Source organism: Neovison vison, chromosome 4 (genome assembly GCF_020171115.1).
Source record: "Neovison vison isolate M4711 chromosome 4, ASM_NN_V1, whole genome shotgun sequence".
Classification (NCBI taxonomy): domain Eukaryota; kingdom Metazoa; phylum Chordata; class Mammalia; order Carnivora; family Mustelidae; genus Neogale; species Neogale vison.
This window is the reverse complement of record NC_058094.1, coordinates 78,215,775-78,232,494: the sequence shown is the minus strand read 5'-3', so window position 1 is coordinate 78,232,494 and position 16,720 is coordinate 78,215,775. Positions and strand designations below refer to the sequence as shown.

At 38.7% G+C, this 16,720-nt stretch overlaps 2 protein-coding genes across 10 annotated transcripts in view; one reads left to right on the top strand and one right to left on the bottom strand.

The window, feature by feature from the left end:
* Positions 1-6,969, bottom strand: part of TMEM68 (transmembrane protein 68) — a 51,219-nt gene extending 44,250 nt beyond the window's left edge. For 3 of the 5 annotated variants that reach the window (XM_044245580.1, XM_044245585.1, XM_044245584.1), the window contains exon 1: positions 6,812-6,969. The gene's annotated coding sequence lies outside the window, so the exon portion shown is untranslated. Of the gene's footprint in view, positions 1-5,894; positions 6,111-6,704; positions 6,724-6,811 lie in introns of those variants that run through there. The other 2 variants (XM_044245583.1, XM_044245582.1) reach the window with 2 other exon arrangements.
* A 74-nt stretch (positions 6,970-7,043) lies between these two features.
* Positions 7,044-16,720, top strand: part of TGS1 (trimethylguanosine synthase 1) — a 39,784-nt gene continuing 30,107 nt past the window's right edge. For 4 of the 5 annotated variants that reach the window (XR_006384231.1, XR_006384232.1, XM_044245577.1 and 1 more), the window contains exons 1-4: positions 7,044-7,310; positions 12,492-12,556; positions 14,951-15,120; positions 15,459-16,281. Coding sequence is in view for 3 of the 5 variants with exons in the window: in XM_044245577.1 (XP_044101512.1) it covers positions 7,207-7,310; positions 12,492-12,556; positions 14,951-15,120; positions 15,459-16,281 (1,162 nt within the window). In the remaining 2 variants the exon portion in view is untranslated. Of the gene's footprint in view, positions 7,311-12,491; positions 12,557-14,930; positions 15,121-15,458; positions 16,282-16,720 lie in introns of those variants that run through there. The other variant, XM_044245579.1, reaches the window with a different exon arrangement.

Here is a 16,720-nt window from a genome sequence, read left to right as displayed (position 1 = left end):
AGGTAAAATGTGTAACTGACCAGGTCTCTTCTTAGTAACTTTCCCAGATAATAAGCCGAAGTCAAATATGATATTCAACGGTATAATTACATTAGCTCTTAGGATCATGTCCTACACAAGATCTCCTTCTTTCATTCCTATCTTCCCTGGTTCTGATTATATTCTTGGAGATATGTTATCATTCCTCCATGCTACCTAATCTTTAAGAAAATCATCTTAAACCCTTTATAGATGAGGCAGGAAATGAGTAAATAAATAAAGGGATGGAGGGAGAGGGAGAGACAGATATACAAGAGCAGTTATATGTTGTCTTTATCCCAAGATTGTCTTGCTGACTGACTTATTAACAGGGCATACACTTTGACTTAGTCCTCCAGGGATGGAAGATTTAGTCTTATTTAATTTCCTTGTAACCAAAAGCATTTACTTGTGAGAAATTGTACGCCTGCTATGGTAACAGAAGGTAAACACAACACACATTAAGCCCACAATCTAGGCTTTTTATTTTTCCCCCTGAAGTATAGTAGACACACAATGCCATTTTCGTTTCAGGGAATGAACATAGTGATCTGACAACTCTATACGTTATGCTGAGCTCACAATATGGCTACCATCTGTCACCGTACAACGATGTGGGCTTTAATTACATCATATTCTCATCAATCCATCTAAAGACTTGAACCCTTATAATGTATCAGGGTTTGAACATTTAGAAGGCAACATAAACTTAGTGAAACTTACTACTTTTAAAATGAGAGCTTCCCCCACTGGGATGGCTGGAATCACAAAAATGGAAAGTAAGCGATATGGAGAAATTAGAACCTTCATACACTGCTAGTGGGAATGTAAAATGTACAACCATGGTGGAAATCTGTTTCGCAGTTCCTCAAAAATCTAAACAAAGAGTTACCTAATGACCCAATAATTCTATTCTTAGGTATGTACCCCGGAAAACTGAAAGCATGCATTCACACAGAAATTCATGTATGAATGCTGATAGCAAAATTACTCCTAAGGGCCAAAAAAGTGAAATGCCCATCAACTGATGGATAGATCAATAAAATGTGCTCACCCCTACAGTAGAATATTATTCAGCCGTAAAAAGAGATAATGGTTCATGCTACAATAGGCATGAACCTTGAAAACATACTAGAGTAAAAAAATCAGACACTAAAGGCCACATTCTATATGAGTCCATTCATATGAAATAACCAGAATAGGCTAATCAATAGAGACAAGAGGGTAAGTGGTTGCCAGGGGCTGGGGGGAAGGGGCAATGAGAAGTGGCCACTAATGTTAACAGAGAGAGGTGTCTTTGGGAATAATGAAAAGGGCCCAGAATTAGATTGTAATGATGGTTGTACAACCTTGGGAATACCCTAAAAACCGTGAAGTTGTACAGTTTTAAATGGTCAATGTTATGCTAAATTATACCTCAAGAGAAAAAGAGATATTAAATATTGTTAATAAATTAAAATACATGACAGTCTCTCAAATATGTTAAAAGGAGCTTTTCCTAGGCCTAAAAACCAATCATTTTGATGATCTGACCCTTACTGCTTAATACAATGGCCCTAATAATCTAGTCTCATTTTTTACTTTAACAGGATCATAACATCTTGTGATTTTATTTTTCTTAAAGATTTTATTTATTTATTTATTTATTTGACAGAGAGAGAGAGAGAGAGATCACAAGTAGGCAGAGAGGCAGGCAGAAAGAGAGGGGGAAGCAGGCTCCTTGCTGAGCAGAGAGCCTGATGTGGGGCTTAATCCCAGGACCCTGAGATCATGACCTGAGCCACAAAGGCTTAACCCACTGAGCCACCCAGGCACCCCCCCATATCTTATGATCTTAAAACCTTCTTTAGTACTACCCCCCACTCAAATTGGTAATAGAACTGTACTTCTTATCCTCAATTACACTCTGACTTATCAAACAAGCACAGTACAGCAAAGAGGGACATCTTCATAAGTAGTCACTGAACAGTGGGCCGGTGCTGCACACAAGAACCTCCTCCAAAATAGTCATCCTCGAATTCGATTTAAACTTTCCAGAACAGAAAACTCAAAAGGTGTCGATTCCATCTTCAAAATCATCCAGATCTTGCACATACTTATCTCACTGTAACTTTTCCCTACTGCACCCAGTTCTACACCATAGAACCTTTTCCATTACACAAACTCTCAAGTTTCAACAAAGCTATGATGAGCTGTGAAATCCCATTTTCTGGTCAGAATCCTTAATTCTTTCCATCACTCCTCAGACCCTAGTTTCATAACCTTTCAGCACTCAGGTCACTCCCCATGACAGTTGTATGATACTGAGTAACCCACTTGTAACTCAACTTGCTAAGGTCTATAAAATTAGGATATGGTGGTACATATACTACATTAGATGATGATAAGTGCTATGGAGAAATATACAGCAGGATAAGAAAAAAATAGAGGTCTATATCACTCAAGAGGGTAGGAGGGAGGGTTGCTGTGTTATATACAGTTGCCTCTTTGAAAGGTACATTTGAGCAGAGACATGAGGAAATGAGGAAGCAAACTATGTGGGTATTTGGAAGAGAAGTCCTGGCTAAAATAAAAGTAAATACAAAGGATGTCTACTGGTGGGGTCTGAGGAGCAAGAAGGAAGAAGGCTGAAGAAGAGTGATAGGGAGAGCAGTCAGAAATGGAGAGAGGAGTAGCACTGTAGAACTCTGTAGGCTTAGTTTAACTTTGAGATGAAGAAGGCACCAGAAGAGTGAGACTGCCTAACTTGGGTTTTAAATGACTGCCGTATTGAGACTACACTGCCATATTGAGAATATCAACAAATACGAAGTTCAGGCAATAATTGAAATGAGTGATGAAAGTGGCTTGGACAACGTGACAGAGTGAAAGTCCGTAAGAGATGATAATTTCTGGATATACTGTGAAGATAAAGCCAAAGGAGTTGCTGATGAATGGATGTACAATATAAGTGAGAGAGAAGTCTGGGATGACTACAGTGTTTTGGCAATATGGGTCTGTACTCTAGGAGACTCTGTTACTTATTGTATGACCTAGGCAAGTTACTTATCAAGTCTGCCTCAGTCTCTCCATCTGTAAAGTGGGGATAATAACAGTACCTGTCTAGTAAGACTGTTGTGAAGAATACACACACACACACACACACACACACACATTTTAGATTTTATTTATTTATTTGACAGACAAAGATCACAAGTAGGCAGAGAGGCAGGCGGGGGTGTGGGGAGAGTAGGATCCCCGCCGTGCTGGGAGCCCCACATGGGGCCCGATCACAGGACTCCAAGACCATGACCTGAACCAAAGCCAGAGGCCTCAATCACTAAGCCACCCAGGTGCCCCAAGAATACATGCTTTTAAAAAACGTTAGAAGAGTACCTTCCACTATATAAGCCCTAAGTAAGCATTGCTAGCATCGTCATCCTATTAGCTTGCTTGTGAAAAGATGGAGTTACGGGAAGAACAGGTCTGGGATTGGAAGAGAGATCAGAAATTCAGTTTTAAACATGTAAAGATTCTGGCAGACATCCAAGTGAAGACCTTAAATAGGCGGCTGGTCATAGAGATTAGCAGGAAGATCAAATTTGGAGAAATATATCTGGGAATTGGGAATATAAATATTGTATGAAAACCATGAAACTAAAAAAGACCCTTCTAGGGAGGAAATATATAATTAAAGAGAGCCCCCAGAACTGAACACTGGGGCACTCAACATTTTAGAAGTTGGGACAACAATGAGGAACCAGCATTGCCCTTCCAGGAGTGGCACCCTGCATGTCAAAGTAACAAAGTGTTCCCAAGAAGAAAGGAGTTATTCAGTGGTTTCAAATGATGCAGAGAGGTCTAAGAAATTATCATGGACCACTGGGTTTTAAAACACAGAGACACTGACAAGTCCAGATAATTAAGAACTATTTTGTACAGTGGGGATGAAAGTCGGGTGGAGTAAATTCATGAAAAAGTGAGAGGAAATGAATTGGAAACAGCAAATATGGACAACTCTTTATAGGAATGCTGATGCAAAAAGGAACAGAGAAATGGGTGAGCACCTGGAGAGGAATGTGGGCCAAGTTTGTTATTGTTTTGAGATGAAAGAAAACATGGTCTTTAATACCAATGCTAATGCCTCAGTGGGAGAGTAAGAAATAGATGAAGCAGGAGAGGAGTAATTGTTGGCAGCAGTCCTTGACTAGGCCAGAAGGGACAGAATACAGTGTGTAATAAAGGGCATGGCATGGCTCATATAAGACTTAAAACATTGGGCTATTAATTCATTTACTCAACATATGTTTACTAAGCAAATAATTTGTGCTTGACACTATTCTAAACACTTGGGGATACACTAGTAAACAAAATCATATGAGAAAACATATGTAAAGCACTTAGAACAATACGCCTGGCACATAGTAAGCACCTAACAAATACGAGCTAAATAAAGATAGACCTTAACTGTGTTCATTCAAATATCTGACAAAAGATGTGGACCAAGACAGTGCCCTAAAGTTTGTCACTAAAGAACTACCAGAAGAGTCTGAATAATAAGCTTTTAAGTTGATAAAATACTTACTTTTGATGGTGTGAGAGCATGGCTTTAGAACTCAATGAACACAACCTCTTAATTTTGCAGAAACCAGTTAAAAAGAGAAAGCCAAGTGACTTGCCCAAAGTTACTAAATTAATTCAGTGAAGAAACAAGGGCCAAAATTAAAACCCAGTTTTCCTACTTCCTACTCTGGTTTTCATTACACTTTCTTTAATCTCTCTCTTCCCCTCTCTCTCAGTCTCTGTCTCTCTCACAGAAAGGCTGAAAATGTTAAAATTGCAATCTCTGTTCCCTCTACTTCCACCTAGCCCTCCTCTCCCTCCAATTTGGCATAGACTATATTTGACTCCTTACTAATCTATTCTAATCCAATTAAAAACTATAATTGTTAAAAGATGTTCTGGGGGAGATACAGTATTTTAATTACCAAAATTCCAGGTCATTTCCTATTTTAAAAAAAAAATCTACAATTAAACATAGCCGTGTGCATCACATATAAAGAAAATATCACCATGCTGATATTGCTGGTGAGGAACATTTACTGTAAATGACCTTATACATTTTCAAAGTAAGAGTATTTTGAAAAATAATATATCAGAACAGAGGATTTTTTTGTTTTCTAGAAAACTTTACAAAAAATAAACAATTTTTAAACACCCATTATCAGGACTTTTAGCACCATGGATGCCAACAGATCCCTTTCTTACTTTTAGTATATAAGCCACATTGAAGATACACTGAAAATGCCGATTAAATTAGTCACTGAAATAAAATTAATTTCCCTTTTCTCTCCTTCATTGTTAATAATTGTTTAACAGGGGTTTAGGATTCAGCCCTAGTGAGCAGGCATTCCACTTCAAACTAAAAGAAGTTTCTCTAATATAAATTAAATAAATATATTTGGGAAACCTAATCATTTTATCTTTAAAACAATACCCTTCAGATTCAAGCTTCAAACTCTAGTTTCTATTATGAACGACCTTTCAAGGTTTTGTGTTTTGTTTCTGGTTTTGTTTGTTTGTTTGTTTGTTTTTAACCCAGAATGTCCTTCAACTTCTAGATAAAATCCTCCACTGTGATCATTACTATTCTAGCTTTTTTTCTTAACCTCTCTTCGTGCCCCAAATGCGGCCTGTCTACACCGGCACTCTTACTTTCTTGAGTCACTAAAATGAGCATAGCCCGGATATCAAAGTAAGACAGCCGTAAGGATGTGGAAATAAGCACTCCGCGTGGAAATAAACATTTGGAAAATTAATTTTCTATTTCCATCTCATGGAAAACGCGACCAAAATACTAAACCTTAAATATTCAGCCTTAAACACCCGGATTTTACCTCAGTCGTTACACACGCTAAATAATGCTATTTTGGCATTAACAGCACAACCAAGTCCGGAAATTCTCCCACCACCTTCGCGCTGGAACTTGCTTCTTCGAGGAAGCTGCCTGGACAGTCTCAACGACTACCACACACCGAACACGAGCTGCCCTTTTCGGACCTAGCAGTGGTGTTCCGGTTTTCGGCATCCTTAAGCGCACACGCATTTTTCTTACGCGTCAGCCGCCTGAGGACCGGTTCCACCGGCGGCAAACCCCAGGGACCAACGCGGCGTCCGCCGCGCGCAAACCAGGTACCCACGGAAACTGTTAATAGCATATGAGAGGTCTGACAGGAACAGTTTCATTCAGTCCTTCCAGCAGCCCTAGGAAGCAGGGACTCTTCATCACTCCGATTCTACGGATGATCACAAGGAGGCTCAGAAGGGTTAAGTCGCTTGCCGGGTCACACAGGTAGCAAGGGAGCATCAGACCCGGATTCCGCGCCCGACCTGCGGGAAGCCTTCTTAACCACTTCATTCCTGCGGCACCCCCGAGCCCAGGAGGCTCGATTCGGATCCTGGAAACAGAGGTCACCGGGCAAGCCCAGAGGCCTCTGCCCAGGTTCGGACACCTCGCCCCGCCGCCCAAGTTGAGAGAAAACGAGGTTTTTGAGCGCGAGGGGGGATGCGCGGCGGACAGAATAGGCTCGTTGTGACCCAGGCAGGATCACCCGCCCCCGCCACGCCGGTGCCCGAGCTTACACCGAGTGCCGCGGGAAGCCCAGCCCGCCCGCCCGCCCCCGCCGGGGACTCCCGGGCTATCCCACCGAAACTAGACGTGCGGCCTTGGCCGCTGCGAGCCCCGTGCGATTGACGCGGAGCCGTGCGCCCGGAGGGGAGGAGCACTAGGAAGCCAAGATGAGGACCGACACACCTCGGGCGGGAGGGGCAGAAGCGGCTCGCCCTCACCCTCGAACAGCGGCAGGAGTTCTTCGGTGGCTCGGCGACCGAGGGAAAAGGAGAAATTTCAGCGGCGGGTTTCTCCCCGGCGCAACCTGGTTAAGAAAAAGACAAACTGCCGCTGCAGCACGGACGGCGTTGAGTGTGACACCCCCACCGCCCCGCCCCTTCCCGGGAGCGCCCAGAGCCACTTCCGGTGGCGGCTCCTTTGCCCGCTGCACGCTCGAGCTGCCCGGGCCCGTTCCTAATCCCTGACGTACCCCTGGGCGGGCGGGCGAGACCTCCCTTCGGTCTCCGGGAACCGAGCAGAGGCCGGAAAGGCCTGTCCCGTGCCGCTTCCCGCAGAACGTCCTGCCCTGAGGTGGTAAAATGTGCTGCGAGAAGTGGAGCCGCGTGGCCGAAATGTTTCTCTTCATTGAAGACCTGGAAGAGGATCATAAAATCCTTTGCCTCTGCTCCAGGGCATTTGTAGAGTAAGTAAAAAAAAAAAAGGTGTTCCTCTTCATCTCTAGCATGGTTATTTCCCAGAAATGTAGGCCTTGCAAACTACGTGGAATTGGGATCCACGGCCGGAGTATAAGACCCTTGGGCAGGGTGATGTTTCAGGAAAAAAAAAATCTTGGGCTTCACGGAGAGGTCGCCGATAGCCATTAAGTTAAAGAGTAAAATCTACTTTGTAGGCTTTTGTGGGGGGGAAAAAAAAAAGGTAGCTGATTTATTTCGTTTTAATGAGCGGACATTTAAAAATCGGGAGAAGTGAAATGTAAAATGAAATCTCCTTAGTGGCTGTGACGTCACAAGATGAAGGCTGAGTAACTCTTGGGGGTTAACATTTTTAAAACCTTAAGTTTTATTAAAGCGCAAATGCGCTGAAATAGAGCTTCTAATTACCCGAGAAAAAAGATTTAGCTCTTTGGAGTTTTGAAATGCATTTTTGGAAAATATATGTTTGGGGTAAACATTGCCGTGCATGGAAGATAGCCAGCGGGTAGGAAAAAACTGACTGAGGAATTAATTGTACTCTGGGTGAGGCTTTCTTTATATTAGGTGTGTGAGTTTAGCCACTTGAATCTTTTCTTCATCCCTAAAACAGGTATATCTACCCCGGTTATCTCACAGGCTGATTGTTAGATTCAACTTGAGGAAGCAAATTTTATGTGCTAGAGTTTTAATATAGTTTATTGGAGTAAAGTTTAAGTTTGAAGCAGTTCTTCCTGTTTGCCATTGTGTGTTTGTGGAGTAATTGGAAAATTAATCCAAAAAGAAGTGAAACACTTTAATTTTAAAAGTATTGTCTTTGTACACATGCATGCATGTATTCATTCAATAAATGCTTTTTGTGCTTCCTTGTATTAGCTTCGCTGATGGGCACCGGGGTACAAGAACTGCCTGTCCCACAACCTTTGAGTTTACTTTCTAGCAAAGGAGATGAATATTAGGACAACTGTTACATATATATTTAGCAAATTACACTTGTAAGTACTGTAAGAGAAAAGTACAGATATATATGATAGCAGAAACCTAACCTTTCTCCACAGATCACAGAGATTGTTGAAGGAAGTAGTATTTGAAAAGAAGTCTAAAGAGCAGAGATAAACTGGGGTATATTTGAGCGGGAAGGAGCAACAATCAGAACTCTGAGTAAAAAACAAAAGAAAGCCAAGACTACATACTTAGTTCTTAGCCTAAAGCTGGATTTGAGTCTTGGGGTTGTACTCCTTTCCAGAAAGTACAGAAAGACAATGTAAGTAATAAATGTAAAAGGTTGAGAAAAATTGTCATGTCGTACCCCTACAAAACTATGCTTCTAGATTTCAATTAAAGCAACTTTATTTTAAACACAGTGTAATTGGTGTATAAATCAATTAGTTTGAATTTAGTCTCATTTGAATTAAAACATTCCTCCTCTATGGTTCAGGTAATTTCATACATATTCTTAAAACTTAGAATCTCTATTTACTTAGTTCAAGTAAAATTGAGTTCAAAATAAAGAGAGAAAAGAATGACTTTTTCCTTTAGATCATTTAATGCTCAGATAAATTATAACCCTTTAGAATGAAAAGAACATTTTGAAATTATTTCCAGTAGCCACTTGAGAAGTCTTTGGGATCACTTCTAGGCCTTTTGGTTAAGATCAAGTGGAGGAATCTTTGGGACTTTGGAGACATGCTGGAATTTCAGAGGCTTATTAGTATAACCCTGCTTTCCAGATAGGGAAAAGGTTTGTTTCACAGTCTTCTTTGTTTGTTTCCGTCTTAAAACAACACATTGATTCTAGAATAAGTTATTAAACTGAGAAAATAGTCCATGTAGCAGAAAACAGAAAATGAGCATTAGCATAGGTGCCTAATACCTTTTTAGTATTGAATTGATTCTCATACTGAGTAAGGTTATTGTACACCTCTCCTCAAAGGCAGGAAATCGAACCTAACATCGTTAACTAATGTTTATCATCTGAGAACATTATATGAACATACTGTCTTATGAGCTCTAGAATAATAATTGTTTCATCTATGCATTCAGGTTTCCATTAGTTATATATGTATGATATAATGGAGCTCTTAAAAATAATCTTTATAGAGCCACCTGGGTGGCTCAGTCCCATTAAACAACTGCTTTCAGCTCAGGTCGTGATCCCAGGGTCCTGGGACCAAGCACTGCATCAGGCTCTCTGCTCAGAGGGGAGCCTGCTTCTCCCTCTGCCTCCGCTGCTCCTTTTTCTTCTGCTCTCTCACTCACACTCTCTCTCCCTCAAATAAATAAAATCTTTAAAAAAAAAAAATCTTAAAAAAAATAATAATAATAAAATAAATAAAAAATAAAAAAAATCTTTATAACGGCTCAGTAGTAAAATGAAAAAATACTTTGTATTAACGTATCTGAATATAAAATATCTACACTATGATTACAGTTATGTAAAATTGTGTACAATTATATACAAAGCCTAGAATTGAACATAGGAAAATGCTGAAATGATGGAGTAGTAAATTCTTGTTATAAAATTGTTTATGCTATAAATAACAGGCTTTACTTAATTTTCTTAAATCATTTTAAAATAATTTAAAATTTTAATTTAAATTATTTAAAATAATTTCAAACTTGCAAAAAAAGGTCAGCACAGGAGTAAAGAATGGGTTCAAACTTAAAAACAAACAAAAAAACAAAAATAAGTCAAAGAACTCTAATATTCCCCTCTCCTAGACTCACCTAGTATTAACAGTTAACTGCATTTGCTCCATCTCTCCCTCTGAATACACACAGACACACGCGTGTGCCCCCCTCCTGCCCTGCACACAGTTTTTAGTCTTTTTTTGAACCACTTGAGAGCAAGCTGCATATATGATTCCCCATTACTCCTAAATATTCCATTGTGTATTTCCCTAAAACAAGTGTGTTCTCTTTCATAACCACTGTAGTGAGTTCATATTTCCCCAACTTTCCCAGCAGTGTCTCTTCTTTCTGATCCAGAGTTCCACATAGTTCCTCTTATGACTTGTCAGTCTCCTCTTTTGGAAAAATTCTTCACCTTTTCCCTCCCTATCATGGCCTCAAAATTTTAAAAAATGCAGACCTTATCTTGTGTGCTGATCTTCCTTAACCTGGGTCTATCTGACATTTTAGCACAAACAGAGCTGGGCCATGCTGTCGTGGCAGGAATGCCACAGAAATAATCCTGTGTTTGGCTCTGCATCATTTCAGTCACTTGCTGTGGACCCATTCCATTCCTGATGACATTGACCTCCATTACCTAATTATGTTGCAGTCTCATAACTATCTCTGCTGTAAAGTTAAACTGGTTCCATTTGTATGTATTAGTATTTGGAGGGAAAGTACTCCAGTGTTAGTACCCTGTTCCTGTGCCTGAATCAGCTGCCTCGGAAGGTTTCCAAAGAGCAATTCTCTGTCATTCTGCTTTTATTAGTTGGCATTCTGCATGGAGAATGCCTTCTCTCCTCATGTATTTGTTTACTCCTTTGTTTACATTAACATGAATTCTGGATTATTCATTTTTTAGTACATTCTATTTTATTACTCTCATTTATTTTGATGTTCACTTAGTTTTAGCTGGTATGGGCCCCTCGAGGTGGCTTGTATATCATTTTGATGTGTCCCTGGCATTCTCTGACCTCCTCCTAACCCTCTAGCACAGAAGGTGACCCAGGCTTATCTTTTATAGTCCGTGCTTCAACCTGGAGCTTCCGCTTCTCCAAGGTACCTTGGCTCCTTCTAGCAGAGTAGTGTTCAGAAACCAAGACTTGCGTGGTCATTGTGTTCATTGCTCCTGGGTTTTCATTGCCTCTACGCTCTCTCAGCAGATACAGTTAGTCAGGATATATCTGTACTTTACATGCATACATAAATACCTGTATGTGTATAGAAAATCTTGGCTGTCATTATCCTAAATATACTTACTTGCTCAATGTAACCAATTTTGCCACCATATTGGTCTCCTCCTCCACCTGACACCTAGTGCCCCATATCTGTGGGTACTGGTGGGGACACCATTGATGTCCTCTGTACAGCTGCTGATCTCCCCCACCACCCTAATCACTTCTCCATTGTCCAGTGTTCTTGGGGACTAGTGGGCATGCTGCCAAAGCACTTTTGCACTTTATCCTCTGGCCTGTTTGCTGTCCTGCTATGAGCGATCACCTACTTTATGTTTTATAAAGTATCAAAAAATAAACAGGAGGACAATAAAATATATCAAATATACAGGAATTTTATTTTGTTGACTTTATTGTTGCCCCATTAGAAAAGTAGTATTCGCTAATACTTGAAGATAGCCTTATTATGGCACTTATGGTGGTGTTTTTTACAGCTGAATTTAATGGTAGGAAGATAATATCGAAATTTTAATTTTTAACTGTTCTGTTAAACTCATTTGGGTTAGGTAGTTTCCAGTCTTAGCAGATAGAGAAAAAATTAAGAAGTAGATATGTAAAGAAAAGTTTAATCATTCACTGTTTTTTTAAAAATTGTTGAGACTAGGATGGCTGTCTGGCTTATTTGGTGGAACATATGACTCTCCATCTCGGGGTCTTGAGTTCAAGGGCCAGGTTGAGCTTGGGGCTTACCTAGATAGGTAGGTAGGTAGGTGGATAAAATTTTAAAATTGAGGGTGAATTGTTTTGATTTATGTTTCAGTTTGATTAAATATTTAAATAAGAACTTTGGGGGTTAATCCCCACAAAGCCTTTGCTCAGACCATTAATATCTTGTCTACTAGGCATGATAACTTGGCCTATTTGCAAATGGAGTAGGATCTGCATGTGGATTTATATATATGTGTAAGATAGATCTTTCTACTTTTATGCTCATTTCTTCGAGCAAATTTAAAGAACACTTCATCGTTCATGTATTGTAAGATTGATTCTTCCTCCAAACCAGAACTACCATTTAATTTTAATAATCAATAATTAACAATTAAAGATGCTTCCCATGTGCTATCTATTAAATATTTTACAATATACTATTCTTATAATAACTTCACAGGTTAGGTATTATTACCTGTATGTTACAGATGAGGAAAATATATTAGCAGATTGCTTTTCTGTTCCTTAACCTTTTTAATTAATCTGTGCTGCCTCAAACTTGTTTTTTTCTCAGGTTTATAATTTATTTCAATATTGACTATTTAATTTGCTTTGTAGAGATCGAAAATTGTGCAATCTGGGATTAAAAGGCTACTATGTCAAAGGCAGTGGCGACAATGCAGGTAATACAGTGTAAAACATTATGGCCCTTTTCTTGCGCAAAGTAACTAATAGTGTATTGATTTTAAATATAATTTGTTATACTATATTAATTTGTTGGCATTAAATATTATAAATGACAACCAGTAATCATAGGTTACTTTCCTTATTTTTTATTATAACGTGGTTCTAGAATCCCTGTCAAAGCACATCTTTTTTTTTTCTGTAGCTAGCTCCTGTGTGGACTTGAGGTAGCCTCTTTTGTTCTGTGTAGTGTTCCTTCCTGAGTTTTTGCCATTAGATAAGAGCAAGATGAAATTTGAAGCTTTGAAAAGTAGAGAACATATGGTTTTTTCAGCAAAATTTTATTGTGCGGGAAGATGAACAGAGGCACATTAAAATTTTCAGGAGTTTATTTGAACTTATATCTATGCAACTCAGGCAGTTGCCAGCTCCCTAGATAGGAGCACCACTACAGGACAGGAGTTAGGGGAGAGTTTTTTAGTAGAGAAGATATAGAAGCAAAGCAAGGAGATTATTGATTGGCTCTATCTTAAGGAATGACCTCATTTGGGGAAGCCTAGTTAGCTGTTTGTGATTAGTTGTTCTTTTCTTAGATTTGAGTGCTTTGATTGTGGCTTATGTGTTTGGTTTCCTTACAGAGACAACGAAGGCCTTCAAGCCACCTCAGTTTAATGAACTTCTTGTTTAATACTTTAACAACTGTATAGATAAATTATTCAGGATAAATGCAAAGTGAACATCCTTAGTCTTCTGCTTGAAGTAAAGAGGCCACAATCTGGGTTAACTTTCACAAATAACAAATAGAATTTATTATGTATTTTGAGTCTTACCTAGTTAACCTGAAAACTGTCTTGGTCTCTCTCAGACTTCCCTCAATGACCTCATTTGTTCTTTCCACACAGGTCTTTTTTGTTTCTCTAGATAGAAAACTAGTGTGATTTCTAGGCTAAATTCAGCACAAATGAAGTGCATCATGTTACCCTTAAAAATCCTTTAACTCTCACAGTGGTGGAACAAATCACTGTTTCTTTAGTTGATCACTGAATGAAGTGTTTGGTTTACATTTCAATGTAATGTACAAATAAGGTTTCTTTAGACACCAGGCTCCTACTGAACATAAAATATGCATACCATGAAAGGATCATAAAACTTAGCACATTTGTTTTTCCTATTTGCTGTCTCCTGATCTTTCATAAGTTCATTGAATAGCATGGTGAGTGGAATCTTCTTTAGGTAGGTATCTTTTTTCCCTCTTTGTTTTAGTAGAATTTATACACAGAAGATTCCTCTTATTTACAGTCCCCATTTTTGGTTTGTAAGATTCACTCTTTTATTGTCTATGATCATTTAGCTGGAGTGCAAGCTCAGCCCTAATTGAGTATGTCAGTGTATAAAGTGATACTTCTCTCACATTTTAAATGGTTAATGGAGCTTTTGAATGGCATTTGTCCAATTAATGGTGTGGTAAACTTTTATATAACCATGCTAGTATAAAGCTAAACTTGTTTCGTTATAATAAAACAGGTTTTCCGGGAGAATCAGGGCATTTGAAAGGAACTTCCAGTTTAGGGGATTTCAGACTTTTATAGCTCTCATTAAATCATTACTCCCACAGAGTCACAGAATATAAATCCCAGTTGTGATTGAAAAAACCATGAGGCACCTAAAGACATACCTTTTGCCACTCTTCTTACTAGATCCTAAAGTAAACTCCAAAAATCATCATTTTAAGTTCACTGATCTAATTGAGGAATATTGCTCATTGATAATATTCCTTATTGAGTATGATATATCCTTATTGGTTATGATATATCCAATAATAATATTACTTATTGAATAATAAGGAATGTGAAAATGTGTTTTCCCTGTGGTTATTCTGCCACATTCCCTCTTACATCCTCAGTACTTTGCACAGTACACAGCACAGAAGAGATGCTCAGCAAGTGTAAGTTGATTAGGCAGCTGGTGGTGGGCAGAGCCATATTAGAAGTTGTCTCCTGATTCTTAATTGGCTATTTCTTACTTGTCTGTGTTACCCCTAAAAAATCGTAACCTTTGCATAACTCTTTGGTCTCAGGTTTCTCTTTAAAATGAGGATGAGGGGCCCCTAGGTGACTGTTAGTTGAGTGTCCAGCTCTTGATTTTGGCTAGAGTCATGATCTCAGGGTCCTGGGATCAACCCCCATATTGGGCTCCCTACTCAGAGGGGAGTCTGCCTGTCTGTCCTCTTCCTCTGCCCCTCCCCCTGCTTGTGTGGGCTTGTCCATGGTCTTGTGCATGTGTGTTCATGTTCAGAACTTTCTCTCAAATAAATAAATTTTTAGAAAATATAATGATGAAAAAATGTGCATCTGCATTTTCTATAAAATGAAGCTAACAGATGCTGTCTGTAGGAGACCAAGCTACAGAAGAGGAAGAAGGGGAGGAAGGTGGCACTGCAAAGTCACATGACAGTAAAGGCTTAGGCCTTGATGAAAGTGAACTTGATTCTGAGGCTGAACTCATGAGAAGTATGGGACTACCACTTCAGTTTGGTGGGATATCTGCACATAAGAATTTTGAGGTAAGTTACTAATGTTTCTTTTTCTTAGTTTTCTCTGTAAGATATCACAAAGAATTTTTTTATCCCAAATCTAACATATTCATAAATTAGAGCATTCTACCTCTTTTTAAACATACATATTTATAAATTAATTAAAACTGCAAGTTTTGATATATGTCCTTTTTTCCTCCTCCTGGAAACATAAATAGTAAGATTAACTTGCTTGTATAACAAAAAACCCAGGATGTGGATTTGACAGTAAATTATTTAATTTAATGTTTAAAATAGACTTGGATTCTCTTTATTTTATAGTTTATTTGTGAGCTGCATTTTATATTCAAGTTGTTTATCTTATGTAGGTTTCTATGAATACTAGAAATAAAGTTAAAATAAAAAGGAAAAAGAAAAAACATCAAAAGAAGTACTTAGATGAAATTATAAGAGAATCTTGGAGACAAGAATATGAAGATGACATTTTGGCTTCAGATGATCCATCTTCAGTTGAACAGTATGAGAGCACCAAAACAAGTAAACGTCAAACCAAAAAAGATACTGAAACTGAAAATCTTCCTGTTGAAAATACATTAACTCCAAAGCTAGAAATCACAGAAAAATGGGAAAAATATTGGAACGAATATGGTGGAGGAATATTATGGCAAAGCTGGCAAGAAAAACATTCAGATCAGACACTATGTTCTGAACCTTGGAATATTCCTGATACAAAGGAGGAATGGGAACAACATTATAGTCAACTTTACTGGTATTATTTGGAACAGTTTCAGTATTGGGAAGCTCAGGGTTGGACTTTTGATACCTCACAAACCTGTGAAACAGATACTTGTGGGTCTAAAATAGAAGTTGACAATGAGAAAGAAGAAAATTGCATGAAAGCAGACTTAATGTCTTTTCCATCTCCATCTATTACAATTGATAGTGAAAGCTCTAGTTCAAGTGATAAAGAGCATATTGAAATTCTTGATGGAATTAGTAATATAAGTTTGAATTCAGAGGAAGTGGAACAAAGCCAGTTAGATTCTTCAGTAAGTTGTGATGGACATCAGTGGCTAAGTGAAGTCAACAGCAGCAGAGAATGTCCTGCTTCTGGCCAGAGTGAACCGTGTAATGGAGGAACCAAGGATAGCAGCTTGTCTGGGAACAGAAGCACAAACCAACCAGCTCAGGGTAAGACTGGCCAAGATTTATCCTACTAAGTAACAGTTAGGAAAATTAACCTACTGACCAAAATAATTAACACCTATCCTTTATGTTAGGGTTATACAATGTCAACTATAATGTCACATAGTTTAATTTATGTATTATAAGTTTATTACTTTTCACATAAATAAAAAGAATATTTGTTTGGAGTTCTCAAAACTACCATTCCTTCCACTTAGACCTTGGTGGCCAGTGAATTAAAACTTGGAACTCCCTTGAGAAATTTTTTAATAGAGTGGATGGGGAACTTCCAGGTTTCTATGGAGCAAATGAATTTATAGGAGGCCTATTAGAGAATAGTTCAGAGTACACAGTGGACATCAGGCAAATCTGATTGTAAGTCATACTGGAATTTATTTCCAAGCAATTGAAGTCTTGCTTTGTAGGGAATCTCAACAGGGCATGA